Below are 24,609 nucleotides of genomic sequence, written 5' to 3'. Positions count from 1 at the left end.
GGGGTCACGTCATTTATGAATGGGGCCACCCAGGCAGAGTATGGGGCTCACATGTGGTGGGAAGGGGCAAATGCAGCTCAGCTTGGTGGTCCCTGTGCTGGAAAAGGCAGAGCTCCAGAAGCCCCGATGTAGCAAGCGTCTGGAGGCACCTTTGGAGCCCCCCAAGCTAGATCCTGGGAGAGCGCCAGGTCTGCCTTTGGGGCATTTTGCCCAAATAAAACCTACCCTTTCCCAGGTGCTCTGAGTCAGAACCCTCCTACTCTCCCTTGTCCAGCTGCCCAGAGGCCTCTCTAATCTCACCCCTCAGTCCGTCTACCGTTCTCTTTAGTGGTCAGGAAGCCTCGTTCATCCCCTGGGCGGGGGCGTGGAGAATTGGGCTGGGAACAATTTTGGGGACTGGGGACAACTGGAAGACAGAGGACACCTGGCTAAGGCTTCACAGCCAGACCCTGCAACCACCCCCAACTCCCACCCCCGTGCCTCATGTGCCCAGCACCCATGCTCCCAACTAGAGTCCCTCACAGCCCACAGTCCTCTCCCTTTATGCTCACACCCAACTCAAGTCCTGGCCAGCCACATTTGGCCGTGATGCTTACTGCAGGGGGCAGCTGGTCCACTGGGAGTGGGTGGGGGAAGCAGGGAAAGGATGGGGGAGCTTGGGCGCTAGGCTGGGGATGGGGGTGGGGAAGAAGCTGGGCCGGTCCCCAGGGACCAGCTGGGCAATGAGCCGGGGAAGCAGCCGGGAGGCTAAATGAGGGAGATTATCACCCAACTGCAGCCGGGCAGAGAGGCAGGCAGGCAGGGGAGCGGGGAGAGGGAGGGGAGAAAGGACGGGGCCGGAGAAAAAGGGGGTGCAGGGGGAAGAGGGGGACAGAAGAGACTGGAGGTGTGGGGGCATGACCAAAAGATGGGCTGACAGGGTATGTGTGGGGGGGACTCCCACCGAGCATAACCAGATTCCTGGGAGTCTGGGAGACTGAGACGATGGGGACTTGGGGACAATTGGAGACAGCTGGTTGTGGGGCAGTGGTGGGGGAGGTGCAAGCAGTTAGTTAACTGCTGTTCCACTTCCCAGTGGTGTGGAACCTCCCCTCCTCCTCCCACACTGGGTTACCACCCAACTCGCTTCCTTCTAGAGGTTGAAGGCTTCCTGCCAGGCCCTCGGGAGGAAAGAGGGTGGACTTGGCTGATGACGGAGGCCCGCGTGTTGGGGGGAGTATGACCTCATGATTTCAGTGGGTGGCAGGACAATTTAGGGTCATGTGCTGAGTGCAAGGCAGCAACAAGTGCTAGGGAAAGCTTGGGGGGCAGCCCCCCACTTTCAGTCTTGGCAGAGACCCAGACTGAAGTAACCTTAAAAAAGCAATTAAATCACCTTTAAAAAAAAAAAAAAACCCAGTAAAGAAAAATCAATACTAGGAGAAAGGGGAAGAGCAAGACTGGGGGAGGATAAGGAGGTGGGGGAGGAAGTGCTGGAAGGGTCTAGACTGGACGTCTAGCGGGGAGAGGGGAAAGGACGGCAGGGGGGCTGCCTGGAGGGAGGTCTGAGACTGGGTGCTATCTGCGGTCAGTCGACTCAGCGCTAACTCAGCAGCTGCTTTCCCTTTGGGATGCTGTGAGATGCAGCCCCTGACCCCAGGGGTCTTATCTTCCCAGCTTGGGGGAGCCAACTTGTGGGGAAGCCCAGCTACAGTGACCCCCCCCCCACCCCAGGAAGCTACTTTAATGAGAGGCCGAGGACAGCCCCAGCAGGGTGCCATGCTTGACCAGGGGTGGGTGGGCTCCACGCTGGGGTGTCTGTGATGCCGGGGCTGACCAGTCTTCCAGCCGAGGTTGGACAGAGTGGCTCCCTGCCCCCCAGGGGAGCCATCGTTGGGCCCTTGCTATGGGGCGAAGCAGGGCCTGCAACTGGTGGGGCAGGCCCGATGCAGAGAAGGGGCAGCCGCCTCAGGGCGGCGGGCGGGCGGCGGGCGGCCCTCGGGCTCTAATCCCCAGCAGCCGCCGTTCCCCTCAGATCGATTCCCTTCTCACTTTTTTTTCAGCTGCTGGTTCCGCGGCTCAGATCGATGGAGCCACCTCCCCCCGCCCCTCTGAGCTTCCTCTCCCTGCTACTCATTAGTGCCCCGATTAATCAGCCCCCCCTTTCCTCTAGGGGACGAGTGCTTCCTCCCCCATGAGGGTTCGTGCTCTCTCAGGGCGCCCCCCCCCCCAGCACAGGCTTCTCCCACCGTGACCCACCCCCACCCTGGGGGCATGTCCTCCTGGCCTGCCACCAGGGGCTGTCCCCGCCTGTGATAACAGCCCACATGCCGGGCTCCCCCCCCCCACCCTGCCCCCGGCAGGCCACCCCAGGGCCACCCAGCCCCTCTGCCAGGCACCCCCCGCATCTGTCTCTTCAGGCTTGCATTCCCTGCCATCTAAGCCCTGCACGTTTCTGCTCCCTCCAGTACCCCCATTTGGCATCTCTGCCCATCAGCTTCCACCTCCCTCAGCCTGGCTGTGGCTAGAAATTTGGGAAACATTTAGGGAGGAGGTGGCCACAGATGTGCACGTCGGTCAGGGTGCCCCCTGTCTCTCTCTCTCTCTCTCTCTCTCTCTCTCTCTCTCTCTCTCACACACACACACACACACACAGAGTTTGGGGGCGGGGCAAAGTGGTGGAGGGGTGGCCAGCATGGGGGTCAGGGGTGGGGTATGGTATGGTAGGTGTGGAAATCAAGAGCAAAGCTCTAAGTGAAGCCAAGAATCTTGGTGGCCTCTCCATTGTCCCCTTGTCTGTCTATCCTGCCTTCCTCTGCCCCCGCCCCCCCCCACCTGCATTCAAACAAGTGGCTCTCCTAAGGAGTTTCTGGAAGCCACTGTGAGTGGGGTAGTGGGGTCAGGTGGTGGCTGGGTGCTGGAGCCAGGAATCAGGGAGGCCAGGAGCCGGACGATGGAGTTGGCTGACCCCTCCTGGGGCGTGGTCCAAAAGTGGCAGAAGGAGCCGAGGGCGCTGGGTGCAGCACTCTTCCCTGTGTGGCCTGGGAGTGGGACCATCTGAGGCCCCCATGAGTGACTAGGGTATATAGAGCAAGAGTTTGGGGGGCAGCCCGACAGGGTCTCAGGCAGAGACCGGCGATCCCTGTCCTGGGCTGGGGGCCGCCCCCGCCCCTGGCCGGGCTCCTGCTGCCCGTGCCGCCGGTGAAACGCTGTTGACATGTCCTGAATTATTAAGCACGGGGTGGGCTCCGGAGCACATGCTGAGCAGAGCGGCTGGGGCTGCGCGGCGTGGCGGAGCAGGCTGCTCCCTCGCTCACTCGCTCGCTCGCAGGGACACACGCAGGGGCTGACAGCTGTGCTGGTGCTGATAAGGGAAGCCACAAGGAGACGATCGAGGAGAGAGACAAGCGGCAGCAGAGGCAGCAGCAGCAGAGGCAGCACCAGGGCTGCGGAGCTGCTGGGAGTGGGAGTGACTCCCCCACCCGGGGCCCCCACCCTGTCCCTGTCCTCCTCCTGCTTGCCCTGAGTTTAGAAGAGCAGCCGCTGCTGCCACCGCCACTCCGGAGGGCACCGGGGACTGCTGGCCAGGGAGGGACAGGGGCAGGGAGGCTCCGGCCGGTCCCAGCAGCGGGGGACAGATGCCGATCGAGATTGTGTGCAAAATCAAATTTGCAGAGGAGGATGCGAAACCCAAGGAGAAGGAGGCAGGGGATGAGCAGAGCCTCCTGGGGGCTGCGAGGGGGGCAGCAGCACCCAGGGACTTAGCCACCTTTGCCAGCACGAGCACTCTGCATGGGCTGGGCCGGGCCTGTGGCCCAGGCCCCCGTGGACTTCGCAGAACCCTGTGGGCACTGGCCCTACTCACCTCGTTGGCTGCCTTCCTGTACCAGGCAGCAGGCCTGGCCCGGGGCTACCTGACCTGGCCTCACCTGGTGGTAATGGACCCCGCTGCCCCGGCCCCGGTGGCGGGCTTCCCAGCCGTCACTCTCTGCAACATCAACCGCTTCCGGCATTCGGCACTCAGCGACGCCGACATCTTCCACCTGGCCAATCTGACGGGGCTGCCCCCCAAAGACCGGGACGGGCACCGTGCCGCGGGCCTGCGCTACCCGGAGCCTGACATGGTAGACATCCTCAACCGCACTGGCCACCAGCTTGCCGACATGCTCAAGAGCTGCAACTTCAGCGGGCATCGCTGCTCCGCCAGCAACTTCTCCGTGGTGAGTCCTGCCAGCCGGCCAGCCTGGCCCAGGGTGGCCAGAGGCTGGCGAGGGGTGGGGGATGGAGCCTGGGGGCATCCTCCACACGGCTTCCCTTTCTTCCGCCGCCAGAGGCTGGCCTCGCCTCGCCCCCAAGCCTGGTGGTGTTTCCCTCTGGCTCCCGAGCCATGGAGCAGGCGACACTTATGGGCTCACCCTGGCGCTGCTGCTGCTCCTCTTCTGGGCTCTGCTGCTGCTGCAGTGCCCAGGTCTGAGGCCGGGGGTCCTGGAGTGGGCCCAGCGGCCCCAAAGCTGGCCAGCTTGCAGGGAAGGAGCACACCATGCCACGGCTGGACCAAGTGACCCCACTTTTCTCTTGCTCTCTTTTTCTGCTGTAGCTACTGGATTCTTCTCCCCACCAAATGAGGGTGAAGGGGAGAGGGTGTTTGGGGGGCTCCGGCAAGGGAGGAACTCAGGCTGCCTCCTGGGGAGCTGGCCAGACTGGCGAGCTGGATCGATGCTCGTCGCGTACACTGGGCGCCAGTGTCTCTTCTCCGTCTCTGCGTGTCTCTTACACACACCCCCTTTCACAGACTCCCTCACACATCCCTCTTTCATGCTGCCCCTCTGGCTTCTCCCGCGTTCCAGTCCCTCCCTCTGTTTCCTGGTTCCTGCCGCTCCCTTGCCCGGCTCTGGCTCTGACACTGAGAATCACTCATTCACTCATGTGCATGGCTCACCCTCACTGCTGCCCAGCACACACACACACACACACACACACACGCACGCACACCCCTACTGCTTGGGGACACAGTTTCCTGCACACTCCCTGTCACACACACTCAGTGTCTCTGCCACTACACTCACGTGCACACCTGCACACCCACACACCCTGAGAGCTACTCATCTCCATGCCCACATCCCAGCTCTCAGCTGCCGAGGACAGGGTCACGCTGGGGCTGCCCTCCCCTGTCGTGACACCCTGCCGTCTCTCTCGGCCCCTTCTCCCATGCGGGGCTTGCTGGCACCATCTCACATGTGTGGACACAGAGACACATGCTCTCGCTGGGAGCGGAGCGTCAGCTGGGGCTGCCCTCCCGGGCACACCTCCCGCAATCGGTGTGTGCGTGTGTGTGTGTGGGGGGGTGTGTGCCCTGTATGCTGTCTGTCTGTCAGCTCTGCTCATGTGGTCATGGGGTATCTATTATTCCTGGAGCTCGAGATGCCTGTCCCCAGTCCGGTTGACTCCCAGCATTGTGTACGTTTTCATGTGTGTTACCACTGCCCAGCACGTATGCAAATATGTGTTGCGAACGTGGTGCCCGCTGCAGCCCAGCCTCCAGAGCCAGCCCCAGAGATGGGACTTTCCCTCCTCGCAGCCCAGCGCCCCCTACTCACTCGCTCTCTGCCTCAGCTCCCACCAGGAGCCTCGCTCTCACCACTCGTGCAGCCTCTGAGTCCTGCCACTGTTTTTTGTTTTTTGTTTTTGTTTTTTGAGGGGAGATGGTTAGAAATGGAGGAAGGGACAGGAGGGAGAGGACTGTGCCGGGAGAGGAGTCAGGGGGTGCTGACCTGTCATCCGACTACACACGCTCTTTTTTAGGGAAAAAATCACTGCTGCCAAAGCCAGGGCTGTGAGGGTTCCCCCCAAAAGACATGGGGTACGGAGAGTGAACGTGGCTTCTTGGAGGCTCGGGGCTCTTCTGCTCAGCACCCTCACCCCTCTGAATTGGGAGGTGGTGGTGCCCAGTCTTAGCAGGTGCTGTTGGGCAGAAATCAATGGGGGCTTTGTGTCCCTGAGCAGGAGTGTATGTCCCAGGCCCCGGCTCGGGGTGGAAAGGAAAGGGGAAGAGTGGTGAAAGCTCAGGGGGAGGGCAGGGGAGGAAGAGATGGAAGGCCCAGGAAGCAAGGTGAGGGAGGAAGGGCTTCCCGCCTGGGCTCCAAGATGGGAGGACACGCCGGGAATATGGGCACAGGGAGTCCCCTGACGGAGGCTGGCGAGTCCCTCGGAATCCTGGGGATGCCCCGGCAGGGATAAAGGCGGATCTCCTTGTGTGCATGGCCCTAGAGAGAGGAGGACAGTACAAGACCGTGGGTCTCAGCCCTGGGGCCGTGGCAGGACAGTGAGGGGCAGAGCGGCAAAGCGAGCATCGAGGAACAGGAATTTCCCTTTGGATCCTGCTCTCCCCGTCCCCTGCCCAGCCTAGACCCCACGCCCTTCTGCCTGTACCCCACTCTCATCTGCTGAGTGCAACTGAGTGTCGGACCTGGCATTTTAGGGCTGAGACTGCTGCAGATTCTCAAGGCGTAGGATTATGGGTTGGGATGGGGGCCCATGATCCACAGCAGTGGGCGAGATGGGGTGTTCTGTGGGGGGGGGGAATGAGGGAAGAGGTATGAAGAGGAAGACATAGGGTCTCCGATGAGGACCTGAGGTCCATCGTGAACTCTGTGGTGAGAACGTGGGGCCATGATGGGGGTTTGGGACCGATGGTGGAGAGGTGGGTACCGGGACCAGCTGGTGGAGAACTGTGAGGGCTGTGGGTGGCGAAATGGTCAGTGACAGAGAAAGGCTTTGAGTAAGGGGCTGTTGTGTATTTTCTGTTTCTTTCCTTGTTTCCTGCTTTCTACTCCCCACTCTGCTGTGACCTTTCCTCTGGAATCCAAGTTAATAAATGTCACATTTTCCAGCCTATTTTTACTCCGGGTAATGTGCCCTCCCCCAGTCCCCTAAGCTGCTTCTCTGGCTTCTGTTACCACTGTGATTGCTCCCCGCCCCCCTACCCCACGCTCCCTGATATCCCCTCACTGACTCCCAATCAGTCACTCACTCCGTCAATCAACATGGCGCCTGCCATGTGCCAGGCTCCCTGTCAGGTGCTGCGGGAGGAGAGAACAAAGAAGGGAAGCCCTGGTCCCTAATCCCTGTCCTCAAGCAGCCTGTAGTCTCATGACGGAGTGGGGACAGGAACACTCGAAAGCTCACCCAGCGATGCGAGAATTAATTAACCAGCTACGTAAGCCATGTGGTTTCGCGTGGTGCCAGGATTAACTGCCAAACTAGGTACATGGATAGAAAGAGCCCGAGTTCAGAGAGAGAGGCCACTCTGGGCCAAAGAGAGCTGGGAAGGCTTACGGGATGAGCCAGGCTGGGCTGGACAAGGTTTGGAGAGGAGAGGGCTCCCGGGTGGTGAGGATGCTCTCGCCTCTCCACCCCTGCTCCCCCCCCCACCTAGCCCACCCAGCTCTTCTCTCCTTTCCCCCTACTCACCAGTCTCATGCCCACCGTCTCTTACCTCCTACTTTCACCACTACCTGTACGTCCTCCCCTTCCTCCCTGATTCCTCCCACCATCTACTCCTCTGCCCCAGTGCTCCAAGCCCCATCTAGACTTTCCCCACTGCAGCTTGCTATCAGCCTGCCCACTTCCTAGAAGGCAGAGATTACTCTTTCTCCTTAGGCTTCATTTCTTTAGCTATAAATTGCAAAGGTGGCTCTAAAATTCAGCATCTTTTCTCGGCCGGAGACTTATCTGGTGGGGCGGCCACGTGTGTAGGTTCTGGAGCCAGACCATGTGGATTTGAACCCTGGCTCGGCCCTTTCAGCCGTGTGCCCTTGGAGAAGTCCAAAAGCTTCCATAAGCATCAGTTTCCATAGGTATTAAATAGAATGTTAGAACTTAAAAACCTAGGTGGCTGCGAGGATTAAAGAGGTGGCTTAGCACACTGCCTGGCATGCATGTAGCGTGCACTCTGGAAGGGGCGGCGGTTATAATGCCGCCACCCCAACTCCTGGCTCCCTTTGACCTGACGGTTCCCGGCTCCACCTGCTGCTTTATGACGCATGTGCCACTACCTTCCTTACTCCCCATCGCCTAGCCTTTCCCCTTCCTACACCTGCAGGCTCACACTCTTCCCTTCCCCTGTTATAGAGTCCCTATGCTATTCGACACCCCAAATATGCATGCACACACGCACAGGTGCAGGAGCGTGCACACACGTGAGCAGTCAGTGCTATCCCGCAGAACATTCCGTGATTATGGAAATGTTTTGTATCTGCACTGCCCCACATGGTCGTCACTAGCCACACTGGCTACTGAGCATCTGAAATGTGATTAGTATGACAGGGAAAAATGAATGTTCGATGCAAATGGCCGCACATGGCTAGTGGCTGCTGTATTGAACAGTACGGCTCTGGTCCTAGGCGAGAGGTTCGGACCACCAGGCTGGGTGAGCCTGGGAACCCCAACTGGTACACAGGATATAAGGCAATGGCCGTGTGCTGTGATTGGAAGCCCAGCATCTAATGTCTGAGCTGAGGTTTCAGCTGAGGAGAAGGCCTGTGTCTGGGGACATAGGGGTGTCTGGAAACACCACATGAGCAATACACCTTTCTTCCCAGGTACAGGACATGACCTTGGTCTTTTCCATTCTATTGTCTTGGGAATTGAGGCATGGGGGAGATGGAGAAATCTTGAGAGGCAGGGATAGGACCCTACGCCTCTCTGTGGGGTCCTCCGGGGTCCAAGCAGCCCCTGGAGGGGCGGGTGACCAGGGACCTGTGGGCGCTTCACTGTCTCTATTCTCTCTCAGCTCTGAGTTCCCTCCCCCTCCCAACCCTCCTTCCACACATGCTGGTGACTGCCGCGACTATTAATCACTCGCCCTGTTCTCTTCCTCTCTACTAATCAGGCACAATTAGACAAGGCCTCTTCCAGCTGGGCAGTCCCCCTCCCTGCCCTTCTCCCTCCTCTCCTAGCCCCACCTCAGCTGCCACCCAGGACAGCTCTGAGGCGAGGAGAGCGGCATGCAAGCCCTCTATCGACCTCTGGCTCCCCCAACCCCCAATTCGAGGCCCCTAGCAATCCCCTGCCTCTGGCCCAGTTTCCTCCTGAGCCCTTGTTCCCTCCCCTCCTGCGGTCAGGCCGATATCGATAGTCCCTGCCCCCACTGCCCCCATCCCTGATTGTGCCAGGGGCCACGTCATGCACATCTCAACTCCATACCTTTGCCACTGGCTCCGAAGGTCTGAGGGCAGCCCCTCTCCTCCTTGACTCTGGAAAGGAGGGGGCTCCCACTGGGGTTGGTCCAGGGCTCTTACCACCAGATGAACTTACCTCTGACCACCCCCACCCCCTCTGTCCCCTGTGGTCCCATCTTCTCCTGAGGCATGAACCTCGGGAACATTTTATTCAAACCTAGTTCGAGCTGGGTCCTGCCTTCAGGAGCCAGGCAGGTCAGGTCTGGGAGGGGACACAGTAGGGAAGGGTGGGGCGGGGGAGGGGTTTGAGTAGAACCCAAGGGGGCTTATCCTTGAAGAGAGCAGCTCCAGCTGTTACCCTATGATCCGGGACGCCCAGTATTGGCGGTGGAGGGGGCGGGGTGGATCTTCCAATTTCCCCAGAGAAGCCCTAAGCCTTGATCATTTTAATAATTTTTTTTCTGCTTAAAAATAATATTCCGAGGGCCACCTACAACTCACAGATTGCAGAAACCCAGAGTGCTTGTCCTCACCTTCTGCCCGCCCACCGGCTGCTGCCCCTCAGGCCCTCCTGGAGGGGGCGCTCTCAACCCGGCTGCTTCCCATTGGCCAGTGGAGTTGGCAGAGGAGGATTTGAGCGGTGTTGGCCCGGCAGCCAAGGGCAGTAGCTGTTACTGTTACAGAGGGCTGGTCTGCAAGGACAGCAGGAAAGGCCATGAGGGACTTGCCCCACCCGGCCCCACTCAACCGCCCTGTGGCCTCTTCATTAATCAGGAATCAGCCCCGAACTGGGCTCATTATCAGCTCGGCTTCTCCGGCGCTGCCGGAAGATGTTGATTAGCATTTGAAGAAATGGCCCCCACGTCCCCTTCTGGTCCCCCCTCTTTCTTCCCTACCCATGCTCCTTCCTGGCCCCCCACCCTTGCCCTTCTGCTTCCCGGAGGAATCTGCTCCCTCTCGTGGCTGGTGGCAGGGCTGTCGGGTTGGGGGCGGGGTGGGGGGTGCGGGGAGGACAAGATGGATCAGGCATGGGGGGCAGGGAGGTGGGAGCACCCAGGGAGCATCGCAAGGGCTGAGCCTCAGGTCGTGGCCCCTGGGCTGAGGAGGAGTGGATGCTGGGTGCAGACCGAGGGTGGTCTAGGAGAGATGGACAGCCACCCTGGAGGAGGGGAGGAGAGGGCGGCCTCGGGCTGGTGAGTTGTCAGTGTTTCCTTGCCCTTCCAGGCTCTCCCTGACAATGCCACCTCCTTAAAGCAGCTGGGCAGAGGGGGTGGGGACAACCAGAACCGTGGACAGGAGGCCCGAGGGCGGTTTTTGGGGTAATTTTATTTTATTTTTTTTTTGCAAATCATGGTGCAGGCTTAGGGTCTTGGAACCATCCCAGGTAAATGGGGGTGGGAAGGCAGGAGGGGGACAGAGACGCCCCGGAGGGTTCAGAGTGCTGTGTTTTCCAGAAGGGGGAGAGTGTGTCTGCCCTCCTTGCCCTGGCTCCCAGGCCGAGGGCCCGGTAGCGCTGGAAATCCATCCCACCTCCCCAAATGTCCACCGTGCCCTTGGGACACCCGTTTTGGGTTGGAAAGGGAGCCGTTCCAGAGAGACAGGCATCGGCTGCAGCAGCCGAGGCAGCAGCGAGAGTTCAGAGAGGAGCCACGGGATGATTAAGGGGAAATGGAGGATTGATTTAGGAGGAAAGATTAAAGGAGCTAAATCCGTGGCGCTTGGCTCAGCGGTGACTAAGCGTGGACAGGATAATAGCTTACAAATGTGTGAAAGGTGTAAATACCAAACGGGGGGAGGGGAGGCGGCTGGGGGGCCGGGGGAGCAGGGAGGGGGGCTGGGCAGCCCCCAGGAGGGCTGGAGACCCTTGGGCGACTGCCCCATACAGAGGGCCCCTCTCCAGTGGAGGTGCGAGGGGAGGGAAACGGGGTATCGGGGAACCCCAGGTTCCGAGCAGGGATTCCGTTTCTGGGGCGCGGCTTCGCGGGCCTGGTGCTTCCCTCCAAGTCCCACTCTCGCGCCGCTGGGCACCTGAGGTCGCGGGTTCAAATCCCACGCGAATCCCTCGGCGCACCAGGCCTTTCCCGCCGCTCCCCGGCCCGCCAGGCGGCGTGGGTTCCGCAGCCCTCTCCCCGCGCCCCGCCTCGCCGTCCAGCCTCGCGCCCCCTCGCCCCGCCTTGACCGGGAGGGCGGCGGGCAGCAGCGGCTCCCTCCGCGGTGGAAGCCTCCGGCGCCGCTGTGTGCGGAGGTCACTTTGCCGAGGAGCCGGGAGCCGAGGGAATGCAAATGAGGCAAACCCGGGGAGGAGAGCGGAGGAGCCCAGAGGAGACGGGAGGGAGGGCGCTGGGGAGCGGTGATGGATGCCTGCCCCGCGGGAGGGAGGAGGGGGCGGCGAGGGCGCCAGGCGCAGGGTGCAGCCTCTAGGTGCGGGTGGGCCCGGCCTGGACGCCTAGGTGCGTGTGCAGGACTGGGGGGCGACGGAGCCCGGAGCGGCGCAAACCCACCCGCCCGCCGTCACCACCACCACCTTCTCGGTCTCGGAGCCTGCACTCCGGCCCGGCAGTGGGCGTGTGCTCCACTGTGTAAGCAAAACTCTTAGCGCAGAAGTTTGCATCGAGGGGCGGGAACCTCAGGAAGACTTCGTTACAAATTAAAGATATTCCCGCCAGGCAAATTGACATTCTAGGGTTTAAGGCCTAAGCGGTCGTTACCTGGGAATAGGCTTGACGGTTTATCCGAGTCCTGGAGGTCCCGCGCTCTCCTCTCCGGTGCAAACGCGGCGCTCGCCTGGAATCACCGCACTGGTCCGTGGCCCCAAGCTCCCGGGCTGCCCGGCTGCCAGCTCCACCTCGGCCTCAGCCTGGAGTCGCACGGCCTTGACCCGGCTCCTACACCTCTTCCACCACCCCTCACGCATTTACATCTGAACGAACCCTGCAGCCCATTTCCTCTTAGAGCCACAGCACTTCTACTTGGGGAGGAAGTCGCCTTGAAAAGCACCTGGGTGGCTGTAGGGACAGAGGTTGGGGCGCTGTGGTTGACTGTGTGGTAAGGGAGGGGGCCGGGCCTGCTCGGGGTGCGGGTATTTTCGCTCTGTCGGACTGTGCCCTTCCAGGGTGGGCGATTGGGCTCCTCTGAGGAGCTTTCATCTCCAACCCAATCGAACCCCCGTTCCACCGTCAGAGGACTTGCACCAGTCTCCCCTTCTTGGCAATTACGACTACAAATGATCTGTCTCTACCTGTGATTACTGGTTTTGTGAGACACTGCTGTACACCTGGCTCAGAGTGTAGGTGCTTAATGAACACTTTGAGGATGAATGAATGTCTTTGCAGACAGACAGCAACCCGCGGAGGCTGTCTATTTTGTTCCCCGCATCATCCCCAGCACCAAGCACAGTGCCTGACACACTGTGCAGGCTCCGGGAGTAGTGCTGGACGAATACGAGCTGTCTGATCACCTGCCACTTCCTGAGCGCCTACTGTCTGTCAGTGCGGTGCCCGGTGTGTCTGATCACAGAGTGTCTGTGAGCGCAGATTTCAACGCCAGACTGCCCGGTCCCCTGTTCCTCCACATTATGTGACCCTGGCAGGCTCCTTACCGTCTCTGGGCCTCCTATCTTGTCTGGAAAATGGAGATGATACGAGACTTCTAGTTTAGGGTTTTCGTGAGGATTTAGGAGTTATTTATACACAATGCTTAGGACTGTGCTTGGCACGGAGGAAGCACTAAATAAAATGTTAGCTGTAGCTCTTATTTACGTAACACCTCATAACACCTGTGAAGGGTGCCTATAATTATTATTATTCTCATTTAACAGATGAGAAATGGCGGACCTGAGAGGGTAAATGACTGAATCTGTGTCACAGACAGTGAGGGAAGGACCCAAATGTGAACCATATTGGGCTTCCTGGCCTGTGCCCTCTGTACCGCTTCCCATCTGGAGGGAGAGCCCTATCCCAGAGCATTGGGTTTCACTCCGGCAGAGCTCTGTCCTCTCCGAAGCACCGTCTCTTCCAAATTGCCAAGAGAGCCTTTACCAAAGTGCGTGAGGCCCTGTGACAGTGGGCCCAGTGGGAATCCATGATCAAAATGGCTGCACCATCTTTGGAGGAAGCTCCGGTCCCCAAATGGCTCCCCGCCTTTCTTGAGCACCTACTACGCATCTGATTCTCATGACTAGCCTTAGGAGGAACAGCCCTTCTGCAGATGAGCAAATCCAAGGCTCAGGTTAAATCACATACCCACCGTTGTTTGTTCAAGGTTAGTGGCAGAGCCAGGATTTGAACCCTGTTCTGTCAGGCTCCAAAACGTGTGCTCTTTCCCCCATGTCATGAAGCTCATGTGGATCTATTTCCGGCACCACATCCAACGGTCAGTCTCTGCCCTGGCTTGATTCTTATTGGTCTCTACAGCACTATTATGACTAATATGGAGCCCTCATGTATGATTTCACTTTGCAAATGGCTTTCATACTTTGTCTCTTTTGAGACAATCGAACTGTGAAATAAGCCAGGCAGGAATTTCTATCTCCACTTGACAGAGGAGGAAACCGAGGTTCAGAGAAGTCAAAAAATCGCTTTACACAGGCCGTCAGTGGTGGAGCTGGAGCTGGAACCAGTGTCTCCCGGAGGCGACCCAGGTTAATAGGTCACCTCTGGGGAAGGAGAACTGGGTTCTCATTCTAAGGTGCCCTTGCATACGCACCTTGCCCTCTCTAGGCTTGAGTTTTCGCCTTGGCACAGGGAGCATTTGAGCTGAGTCACCTCCGGCACAGACACTTCAGGCTTTCTGAGTTGGTGTCATCTTCTTTACTTTGCCCAGGGCAAGGATAGAAAAGGAGGAGGCTTCGAACCTGGATACTTCCGGCCACCCCTGCAGAAAGCTAGGCTGGGAGCTGTCTGACCCTGGGGTGCTAGTCACAGTCCAAGGTGTATGAAGATCACCCTCTTCCACTGGTCCACTCTGGACCCCAGGGCACTGCAGGGTTAAGGGTTATTGATCCCAGGGGTCTGAGTGAGAGGCATGGGGCTGGACTGCAGCAGGGAAGGGCTGATGGAATTTGGAAGGATGAAGCTGCCATGGAAAAGTGAGGGGAGAGGTGCCAGGGCCTTGGCAGAGGCAGGGTGCCCAGAAGGCAGTGGAGATAAAGCCCGGGCCGCAGATTAGCTCCAGGATTAGCCCAGCCCCTGGCTGCTCCTGGTGGCTTCTTATCTCTTGGAGATGGGGGGAGCGGGGGCTCCCTCACAGCTCTGAGCCTAGGACCTGCTAATTGCCTGTTAACCCCATGGGCTCTGTGACTGCAGGGAGGATGAGGGGTGGGGAGGAGTTGGGGAGAGTGCAAGCCGAGCCAGCCAGGGGAAATGGGAGCCGTGGATAGATGTAATTCAAGCGACTGAGAAAAGCCACTGCTCAGATCTCTCTCAATCCCTGATCATTGTCTGGGGCAGACCTGGAGGAAGTGGAGGGAGGAGGGGAGGGCTCCAGAGGAGGAGTTCCTGCCCTGGGGACAGGGTTGGCCTCAGGTCCAGGGGAAAGTCTAGGAGGAGGACAAGAGACAGAGACTGGACAGCTAGATTAAGGGATTGACAGAAAGGAAAGCAAACGGGATGGAGATGCAGATGGCAAAGGAACAGAGAGGTTGGGGGGCAGCCAGGCCTATGGGAGGGAAAGAAAGAGGCCAGGGGAATGGTCAGGCAGACAGAGGGCAAGGGACAAAGAAACAGAGGCCAGATGGATAATTGATCAGATGCTCAGGACAGACAGGCCTGGAAGATAGGGAGGGATTTGAGAGACAGACTGAGATCAGGGAACAGAGGCTAGGGAGACAGACCGACCCTGGGCAGGGCCAGGCTGACCCTAAAGGAGAGGTGGTCTGAGAGAGACAGGCAGAGGCTGGCCCGAAGGAAGGCGGTGGAGGACTCCGAGGGTCTGCATGCAGTTCAGACAGATTCTCATCTGTCTGAGAATCCAGCCTAGGTCCAGAAGGGCTCTGGGAGGCCACATGCTTAGCTTAGGGCAGGAGAGTGGACCTGGGAGCTAAGGCAGAAAACAAGGGAGGGCCAAGAAGAGGGAGGGCCAGACTGAAGGAGGAGGTGGGTCTGAGATGGGGGCAGGGTCCAGAGGCTGAGGGCTGGTGGTGGGTGATCTGGGCACATCCTGGCCTGGAACCTGCCCCTTTCCGTAGCTGAGCCCTGGAGTCCAACTGCTGTACACACGCCCTCCTTCCGGGCCCGTCCGTGGGGAGAGAGCGATGGACTGCCAGTGGGACCTTGTGGCTGAGCAGCCGTGCCGTCTCCATGGAAGAGGCTATGGGCTGTGCCGCTACAAGAGTTCTGCCACTTAGGAGCTGGCGGCTCCACCCGCCGCTGCCTGCCTGGCCCAGGGACCATCTCCGGAGCAACACTCTGCTCTGCCCAGCAGTTGGGCCTTAATGGGGTCATGCAGGTGGCCTCGCTCTGCCAGTCTGGCCTGTCCATTCCCCACAGAGTATATCTATCAGGCCCAGAGTTTTTCTACCTATCTTCCTTTGTCACCCCTCCCCTCTTCACAGCCACCTTTAAGGCAGAGGTGCCAGATAACCGCTCCCCTCCAAAGCCATCGGAGCCAAATGCCTTCCCCACTGGCTTGGCCCTGCACAGGGCTGGGCTCATTGTCATGCAGCCTGTCTGTGTGTCCATGTGAGAGGTATCGGGTAGGGAGGGAGGCTGCCTCGACCCCACCCAGGATCAAGAATCTACCTGTCATTCATTCACGGAATGCCCACCAGGTGTTTTATAAGCACCCACTCTTTTTGGGTGTCGGACTCAGTTCTACTTGAACCTCCGCTGTCATTTACTTGCTGTGTGTCCTTAGCCAAGTCACTCTCCCTCTCTGCCCTTCCTCATCATTAAATGGGGGGCAACAATACTTACCTCACGTGGGTGTCTAAGAGGCTCAAAGGAGAAGGCGGATCAAAAGCATCTAGCACAGGACCTGGTACGAGGTGGGATGTTTGATACTGGTCACTTTGTACTCCTTCCTCCACCTCATGCCTCCATCTGCAATCTGCAGTGGGCTCTGGGGTGCCAAGATGGTAAAGCGAGGCTCCTAACTTCAGGGAGTCCATGGATAAAGCTGAGGAGTGGAGTAACTATGCGTTGCTGGCAGTCAGGGCTCTGCAGAGGAGGTACTGCATGCTGGGGGACACGAGTGAGCAGTTCACTACTTGGGTTCCCCACGCAGCCGATGCCTTCTTTGGCCTCTCAACTGGAGCGTATGCTCAAAACTGGTTGCATCAGCAAAAGCTGATTCCAACATCTTCTTGGCCTGAAATAGGACAAGAGTGGATGCTTTGAGATTTGGGGCAAATACTTACATATTCTCCCTGTCCACCTTTCCCACACCAATGAGGACCCAGGAATCTTGCACCCAGCCTCCTTCAGGGTTCTCCTCTCTCTGGTGACAAGGTCCCCAGGGGCTTTGTGTGCATATCAAAGTTCGAGAAGCACTGATCTTGGAGACCTTGACAGATCAGCTTACCTCTCTGAGACTCAGTTTCCTCGTCAGATTTAGGGTGTTTTGAGTGCACCTGGAAAGAATGCTTTAAGCATTTAACGCAGTGCCCGGGGCAGAGAAAGTGCCCTGGGACTGTCCGTGATGCCCACTCCTGCCCCACAGATGTGCACTCAGCGGGGAGTTGGCCGGGGTGATGCAGACGGGGCTAATTAGCGGACGGGAACCCAGAAGTTGATAAGGGTGCAGAAGGATGAGGCCACGGAGAGGTGAGGAAGTGAGAAACGAGAGCTCGAGAGGTAGCAGAGATGGAGAAGAGTGAGGAAGATGTGGAAAGGAGTGGAGTAGAAGGAAAGGGAGAGGGGAGAAGGAGGCGAGGGTTGGGTCGCACCCCTGTCTCATTTCTGCTGAACGGGGCTGAAACAGGAGCTGGGGCTTAGGGCAGGGCGGACGTGATGGGGGGCTGGGCACCCGCCAGGAATAGATTGTGTATTCCATCTAGGTAAGTTCCATCTCTCCCACTGACTAGCTGTGTGACCTTAAGCAAGTCACATTACCTCTCTGAGCTGTGGTTTCTGGTCTGTAATAATCTGGCTAATTCGACCTGATACCAGGGTTGCTGAGTGGACCTAACAGGGCAGCAGTAGATGGCGTCGTGTTTTGAGATCTGTGTGGTGCTTGTTTTTGATTTAGGAATCTGTATGAGAATCAGCAGGACGGTTAACCTAGCTAACCTAGCACATGGAAGACTTCACCTTGCCCCACCAGGGCATCGCCAGCTCTCCAGTTTTTAGAACTCCTCACTCCCGCTGCCTTCGACCCAGCTCCTCTCCCCCCTACACCCTGCCTCCGAAGCTAGGCATTTAGGATCTCTTTTCCCTAACATGCCTCACGCCTTTTCTCCCAGCTTTTACCAGTGTGCAAATGTTTCCAAGGAGAGGGGAGGAGGAGCCAGAGAGAGTGATTGAGTGCGCTGACCCCTTGCCCCCAGGGAGGGTGCTGCCTGTGATGGGTTTGACCCCGGGGCTTGTCCCTGCGGGGTGAGCCCGGCAGGGGGAAACTTGCATCCGCCTCTCCGTCTGCCTCCTCCCCACCCCTGCTGCCGCGCTAATCCCCACCGCAGCGACGACCCTGGCCTGAGCCTCCATCCCCGGGGCGCCAGCGCCATCTGGTGGCCATGTTGGAGAACTCTCTGCAGAGGAAAAAGGAGACGGGTTTCGTTCAGCGCTGCAGTGACTGCTTATTAAAGCGTCCTTTTGGCAGCCGGATATTGAGCCAGGTGCTGGGACACCAGACAGGTTCACGGCTCCTGTGCACCATAAACTCTATGGGAGGGGGAAGAAATGGACATTGGACAAGGAGACAAATAGATAAACAAGATGATCTCGGGTCTTGATAAGTACTTTGAGCAAACCGAGAGACACATTAATGGGCGTAGGGCGACGCTGTGAATATGTGAGTGTGTGTCTGAAGAAGGGACACTTGAGCTGAGACTTAACAGATGAACAGCTAGCCATGCCAAGATGGGGGGAGGGGCGTTCCAGGAGAGGTTGCTGCGTGAACAAAAGTGTGAAGAAGACAGGCCGTGAGTTTGAATTTGTCAGAAGTCTTGGAGTGGAGTGTCGGGAGAGGTAGGTGAGGGTCACATCATGTGGAGACTTGAAAGCTAGGGAAAGGAGTCTGGCTTTATCCTCTAGGAAATGAAAATCCACTGTTGGGCTTTAAGCCTGCAGGTGACTTAATTGGAGCTATACATTTTAGAAGGAGCACTCCGGCCTGCCATGTGAATGACCTAGATGGAGAGGCAAGGATGGACTGAAGGGAGACCAGTTAGGAGCCCACGGCTATGGCCAGGCGGGAAATGATGGTGGAACGGGGTACACGAGATGGAAGGAGAGTGGATGGATTCTAAATAGATTTCAAAAGTAGAAATGCCCAGAACAGCTGCTGGGTTAGATGTGGGGAGTGTGAGAGAGAGAGAGGCAGGTTTTAGGGATTCTGATGTGAGAAACTCGGTAGATAGTGGGACGCTTTACTCAGAGAAGAATGATGAGGAGACAGGATGTCAAGAGTTCTGCTATCAATTTGTTAAGCTGGTAATGCCTTTTAATCATCTAAGGGAGGATGTCAGCAGAAGACAGAACTCGCATGAGAGACTGGGCTGTAGATTGATTGCTAGAATATGGGACAGGGCTGCCCAGTCAGGTCTGGTGGCCCCAGGGGGACAGGGAACCCGAAGCCTAAGGAGTCGTCTTAATCCCTTCTTTCATCTCCCTTCCTCTTCTCTCTCATACCCCCCCCCCACCCCAGGTCTATACTCGCTATGGGAAATGTTATACCTTCAATGCAGATCCAAAGAGCTCCCTTCCCAGCCGGGTGGGGGGCATGGGCAGCGGCCTGGAGATCATGCTGGACATCCAGCAGGAGGAGTACCTGCCCATCTGGAGAGAGACAAGTATGCAGGCGGGAAAGGCTGACCTGGGGACTCTGGCCTGGGCTGTCTGCTTGGGATGGTTTTCCAAAGGTCCCTGTCTCCACTGTGCAGATGAGACGTCGTTTGAGGCTGGCATCCGGGTGCAGATCCACAGCCAAGAAGAGCCACCTTACATCCATCAGCTGGGCTTTGGCGTGTCCCCAGGCTTCCAGACCTTTGTGTCCTGCCAAGAGCAGCGGGTGAACACCTCTAGCTGGCCAATGGGTTGGGCACAGGGCTGGACCTTTGGGCTCAGAGGGGATGTTGACCAGACCGGTCCTCCAAAGCTCATAGCCCGCCAACCCACCCATGGACTTTGCTGGGGCTATGGGTGCTGGAGGACCGAGTGGGGCTCCTGGGCATGACACCATCATGCCCACCTCTGCAGCTGACCTATCTGCCCCAGCCCTGGGGCAACTGCCGGGCGGAGAGTGGGCTCAGGGAGCCTGAGCTTCAGGGCTACTCGGCCTACAGTGTGTCTGCCTGCCGGCTGCGCTGCGAAAAGGAGGCCGTGCTTCAACGCTGCCACTGCCGGATGGTGCACATGCCAGGTGGGCACCCCGCTCCCCGCCAGCACTCCATGCCACCCTGCCAGGCTCCAGAACCTCCAGGGCAGAGCACAGCTCATGTGCACGGGCAGGCGCATGTGTACAGGTGCAGCATGCATGTCTCTACCCCTGTGAGTGTTTGGGAATTGATGCGTGTGTTCACACGTGTATGGAATGCACACATGTGTGTGCGTAGTATGTATCTGTGCATGCATGTGCTCATGACACTGCATTTATGGGGGTTGAGTGAATGGGCTTGAATATACGCATACAAATATGCGTGCATATGTGTGTGCATGCAAGTGTGCATGTTTGCATGCCTATCTGCATGTGCACGTTTTCATGCGTATATGCATGAGCATGTATACATTCATGCCTGCACGTGCATTTGCAAACACGCACATCTTGGGCATGTATACATGCATGTGTCGGCCCACATTTGAGAATGTGGTGGAGGAGAGAGAACGCAACCATAGACTCCAGGAATAATCTTCTCTCCTTTCAGGCAATGAGACCATCTGCCCGCCAAATATCTACATCGAGTGTGCTGACCACACGCTAGGTTCGTGCTGCCTTCTCCCTTCCCTGCCTCTCCATCACCCTCCTCTTCGCTCCTCTGTCTAAGGCAAACCCCATCTGTCCGTAGGTCTTGCTGATCTGTACATCATTCATTCATTCATTTCTTCATTCATTCTACAGATGTTCACAGCCTGCACTGCCTGCTGGAGGTGAGAGTGGGAACAAGAGCCCTGCTCTTGTGGCGCTCGCTGCTGGGCAGGGCTATGGACAGGGATCGTGATGTAGCACGTCACTCCTTGGGTAGGGGAGCCTCAGGGATCCTACAAGGCCCCCGGGAGGGGCACGCAGCCCCATCTGAGAAGGCGGGGACGATTCCTAGAGGATGTGACAGATTAGCTGAGACTCGAAGGGTGCGTAACAGTCGCCCAGGTGAAAAGGGGGACATGTTTCAGGTGGTGGGAACAGCTCATGCTAAATACCTTGTGACCAGAGAGAGCATGTGTCTGGGGCACTGAAGGATGAGGGTGACTGGAGGGCAGAGAACAGAGGAGGGGGTGGGGAAGAGTAGAGGAGGCTCTGGGCAGCCAACAGTGGCTTCAGGCAAGGCAAGATTTTAGGAAGGTGACTCTGATTAGATGTGGAGAATGGATAGGTAGAGAGTGAGACTAGAAGCAGAATGACTGGTCAGAAGAGCATAGGAGTAATCCAGATGATGAGGCCAAACCCAACCCGAGCCAGGGGACAGGGGAGTCCAGGTGATGCATTTGACAGAGCTCAGCTTCCTGGGCATAGTACAACGCAGAGGAGAATGAAGAGTGGATCCGAAGGGGAGAACAGAAAACACCCAGCATACTGAGCATATAAATCCTGTCCATCCATTTGTTCTTCCATCCATCCATCCGTCCATCCATCCATCCTCTCTCATCCACCCACTCATCCCAGCATCCTCCTCAAGTCCCTTGTGTGTCTGAGGTCTCATGTTGTTGATTAGCTCTGGCGGATGGGCCGTGCCCTCCCTCCGAGCCATGAGGACCTCCCTATGCCAGGGGGTTGGAGGACAGAGGGGCAAGCCTGTGGGAGGGTGCCCAGTGTGTGTGGGGAGGTTCTGCCTTTACCTGCTTTCTTGTGTAGTCTGAAGCTGGTCCAAGAAGAGACCCCCAGGCAGTGCCAGGGCTGGCCAGCGAAAGCCCTCAGCATGGATGTGGCTGTCTCAGGACAGCACCTCTGCCTCCTCCCTGCAGCTGGTGGGCTTTTGGGCCACCCGCCCCCCACTGCAGTTGGTGCCTCTGTGTTGCAGACTCCCTGGGTGGGGGCTCTGAGGGCCCGTGTTTCTGTCCTACCCCCTGCAACCTGACCCGCTACGAGAAAGAAATCTCCATGGTCAGGATGCCCAGCAGGGGCTCAGCCCGGTACCTGGCCAGGAAGTACAACCGCAATGAGACCTACATACGGTATGTGTGTGCATGTGTGTGTGCGTGAGTGTGTGTTTGTGTGTGTGTGAGTGTGTGTTTGCGTGTGTGTGGTGGAGGCCACCCTCAATAGGCCTGGTGCATGGTAGAGATGGGGAATAGACTGCTTCTTTGTTAATAATGAGTCTTCTGCCAGGAATGCCTTTCATAATCCGTTTCTTCTAGCTAATTCCTACCCATCCTCCAAGTCGCATCCTGTGTCTCCACCCCCAGGGAAGTCCTTGTTGATCCAAACGCCTTTCATCTGAGCTCCCACGGCACCCTGTATTTATCTCCATCATTGCACGTACCCATTGTTTTAGAACCTCTGTGTGTCTTTCTCCCCCAGCAACCTGGGAGCTGTTAAATGCATGTTGAGTGAATGCTGTGCTGAGGGAGAGGAACTGGAAGGGCTGGGAGAGGAATAATGTGTGGCCTGCAGGACGGGCCGCGCTGAGCCTTGGGTCTGGTACTCTGCAGCCAATCTACAAATGCCGAGCATCCTCTGAGTGCCAGGCCCAGTGCTGTGTCCTGTGGGGACAGAGGTGTTTTCAACACAAAGGCTACAATTTGTGGATGATCCCATGTGTGACGGTGTGGCACTGCTTCTCAGGCCCGAGGAGAGATGAACATGAATGGGGTGTGGGAAGCAGGGGAGGCATGAGCTGGGCCTCTGAGGACCACAGGTTTGGGTCTGAGAGAGGAGAAGAAAGGAGGAGAGAGGGGAGGCATCCCAGTTAGAGAACTGTGGGATGATGCGGAGACTGCCCTGAGGAGCAGGGGGACAAGAAAAAGCTGAGAAAGCCACTTGGATAAGCGGGCACAGTGTATCAGATCATGAGCAGTTTTGGACATCTGGAAGAGGAATTTTGGAGAGGACTGTTGGGTAGTAGGGAGCTACTGAAGATTCTAGAGAGGTATAGGGATGAGGCAACATGGACACTATTTGCTGCTTTAGAGAAGACAGGAATTTAGAGAAGGAGGGAATTCTGCAGGCCCAGGCCTTTCCGCTCTCCCAGGCCCTTTGCTGACCATCGAAGTGTGAAGCTAACATGCATCTGGGACTGCCTTTGGGCGTCTGAGGGTGGTGACCAGCTTCCCCGTGCAGGGGTTCTCAGATCAGGATCTGCTGGACCTGGGATGTCCTGCCAGCTGCCTCCTGAGGAAGTTGACCCCACATGGATACCCTGCTTCCTGTCTCCACAGGGAGAACTTCCTGGTCCTAGATGTCTTTTTTGAAGCCTTGACCTCTGAGGCCATGGAGCAGCGAGCAGCCTACGGCCTTTCAGCCCTGCTGGGTGAGACCTGGCCCAGACTCCGTGGGGGTGGATCAGCTCACCCTGCTCCCTTTGACCCCGCTCTTGTGATCCCTAGGAGACCTTGGGGGACAGATGGGCCTATTCATCGGAGCCAGCATCCTTACGCTGCTGGAGATCCTCGACTACATTTATGAGGCAAGGGAAGGGGGCCTCGCGGGGGCCACCCGGATGGCGAGTGGAGGATGTCAGGAGGGGCTGTGGGAACAGCGGAGGGTCAGGGCAGGCTTCCTGGTGGAGCTGTTCTGGCTAGGAAGTCAAGCTCTGAATTCTTTGTCAGGGTACCCTGATTGGCTAGCCACTAGAAGGCCTAAGGGTGCTGAGGAGTCAGGAGAAGGGGAAGGGTGAGCAGGATCCCGGAGTCCTGGTGGGAGTTCCCTGGGCAGCAAGTCCTGTAAAGTGGGCCTGGCGAGTTCACCCTTCTCTACCAAGATTCCTGAGCCCACTGCTATTCCCCACCCTGAACCCCAAGGTGTCCTGGGACCGACTGAAGAAGGCGTGGCGTCGTCCCAAGACCCCCCTACGGACCTCCACTGGGGGCATCTCCACTTTGGGGCTGCAGGAGCTGAAGGAGCAGGTGAGAGCGAACCCTACAGAATATGCGGCCAGCACTTCCTCCCAGGACTGAGTACCCACCATGAGTTCTGTACCGCCTGCTGGAGGGGTTCCTGGGCTCCCTTGGAGTCTCTGTCCCAGGGGACAAGAAAAGGCTGGCTGTATGAGGCATGGGCATGGCTTAAATTCTCCCTCTTCGCCTTGCAGAGTCCCTGCCCAAGTCGGGGCCGGGCTGAAGGTGGGGGAGCCAGCAGCCTACTCCCCAACCACCACCACCCTCATGGCCCTGCAGGAGGCCTCTTTGAAGACTTCGCTTGCTAGGATGGTGCTGTGTCCGAAAGGATCCAGGAGTCTGGGACCCCTCCCCAATCTCCGGCATAGCATCCTCCTGCTCCTGGGACAGAAGGCCTGGGGGCAGGCCCGAGGGGTGAGGATGCTGCTCACTGGGAGGATGGAGACTCAGTTCCTGTTCTCACCAACTTGGGCATCAGCTGCTTTGCACAAGGGTCCTTCTTGTCCACCCCCTACCCCAATGCTGGTGTCCAGCGAGGGCTGGAGAGTATGCCATGGGCCCTGGCGGAGGGGAGGAGGGGAGAAGAGAGGGAGGTAGAGGAGTGGCCCACCCCAGCAGGGGTGGAATCCTCTGTACATTTGTATATATTTAGGGAGGACAGGGTGGGGGTGGGGTACAGATATAGAAGGTGGGTGGGGTTATGGGGGTAGATGATTCAGGGGCAGCCAGGGTCCCAGCCCTAGAGTATCAGTAGGAGAGGCTGGCGCCCAGGAGTCAGGACTGCTGGGCTGCTCTTACTTTCTGCCCCTCTCTGGGCCCAGTTCCCCTTTTGGCGGGGGGAGCGGGTGGCCCAGCAGGCCTGGCCCAGATCCCAATTCCCCCTGCCCCGCCCCCACTCCAAGTCTCCTCCACAGGGAGCAGGCAGACCTGTCAGATCCTGGCTGAGTTTGGGGGTGGGGAAGGAAGCCTTCTCAGGCTTCTGTGCCTCCAGTCTGGTTTTATAAAGTGCTGATGAAATTAGGAATAAAGCAGCATAAAGAATTCTCTGTGTGCATGTGTGACCAAGCTGGGAGCTGGGGCTGGGCTAG

At 58.0% G+C, this 24,609-nt stretch overlaps 1 protein-coding gene across 4 annotated transcripts; it reads left to right on the top strand.

Annotated features, from left to right (window-relative positions):
* Nucleotides 1–3,249: 3,249 nt before the first annotated feature.
* ASIC4 (acid sensing ion channel subunit family member 4) lies at nucleotides 3,250–24,607 on the top strand. Of its 4 annotated transcripts, XM_036236739.1 has the most exons (11): nucleotides 3,250–4,199; nucleotides 18,960–19,104; nucleotides 19,195–19,322; nucleotides 19,511–19,673; nucleotides 20,176–20,232; nucleotides 20,370–20,398; nucleotides 21,321–21,640; nucleotides 22,844–22,935; nucleotides 23,012–23,091; nucleotides 23,426–23,530; nucleotides 23,716–24,168. In XM_036236739.1, the coding sequence occupies exons 1-11, from the start codon at nucleotides 3,618–3,620 to the stop codon at nucleotides 23,827–23,829; spliced, it is 1,815 nt and encodes a 604-aa protein (XP_036092632.1). In that variant the 5' UTR covers nucleotides 3,250–3,617; the 3' UTR covers nucleotides 23,830–24,168. The 4 variants fall into 4 exon arrangements, with proteins under 4 accessions (XP_036092632.1, XP_016012285.2, XP_036092630.1 ...); XM_016156799.2 differs by lacking the exon at nucleotides 20,370–20,398 and having other exon boundaries at nucleotides 21,487–21,640; nucleotides 23,716–24,607; XM_036236737.1 differs by lacking the exon at nucleotides 21,321–21,640 and having other exon boundaries at nucleotides 3,571–4,199; nucleotides 20,317–20,398.
* Nucleotides 24,608–24,609: the final 2 nt, after the last annotated feature.

Source organism: Rousettus aegyptiacus, unplaced genomic scaffold (assembly GCF_014176215.1).
Source record: "Rousettus aegyptiacus isolate mRouAeg1 unplaced genomic scaffold, mRouAeg1.p scaffold_m13_p_2, whole genome shotgun sequence".
NCBI classification, from domain to species: domain Eukaryota; kingdom Metazoa; phylum Chordata; class Mammalia; order Chiroptera; family Pteropodidae; genus Rousettus; species Rousettus aegyptiacus.
This window is presented reverse-complemented; position numbering and strand designations above follow the sequence as displayed.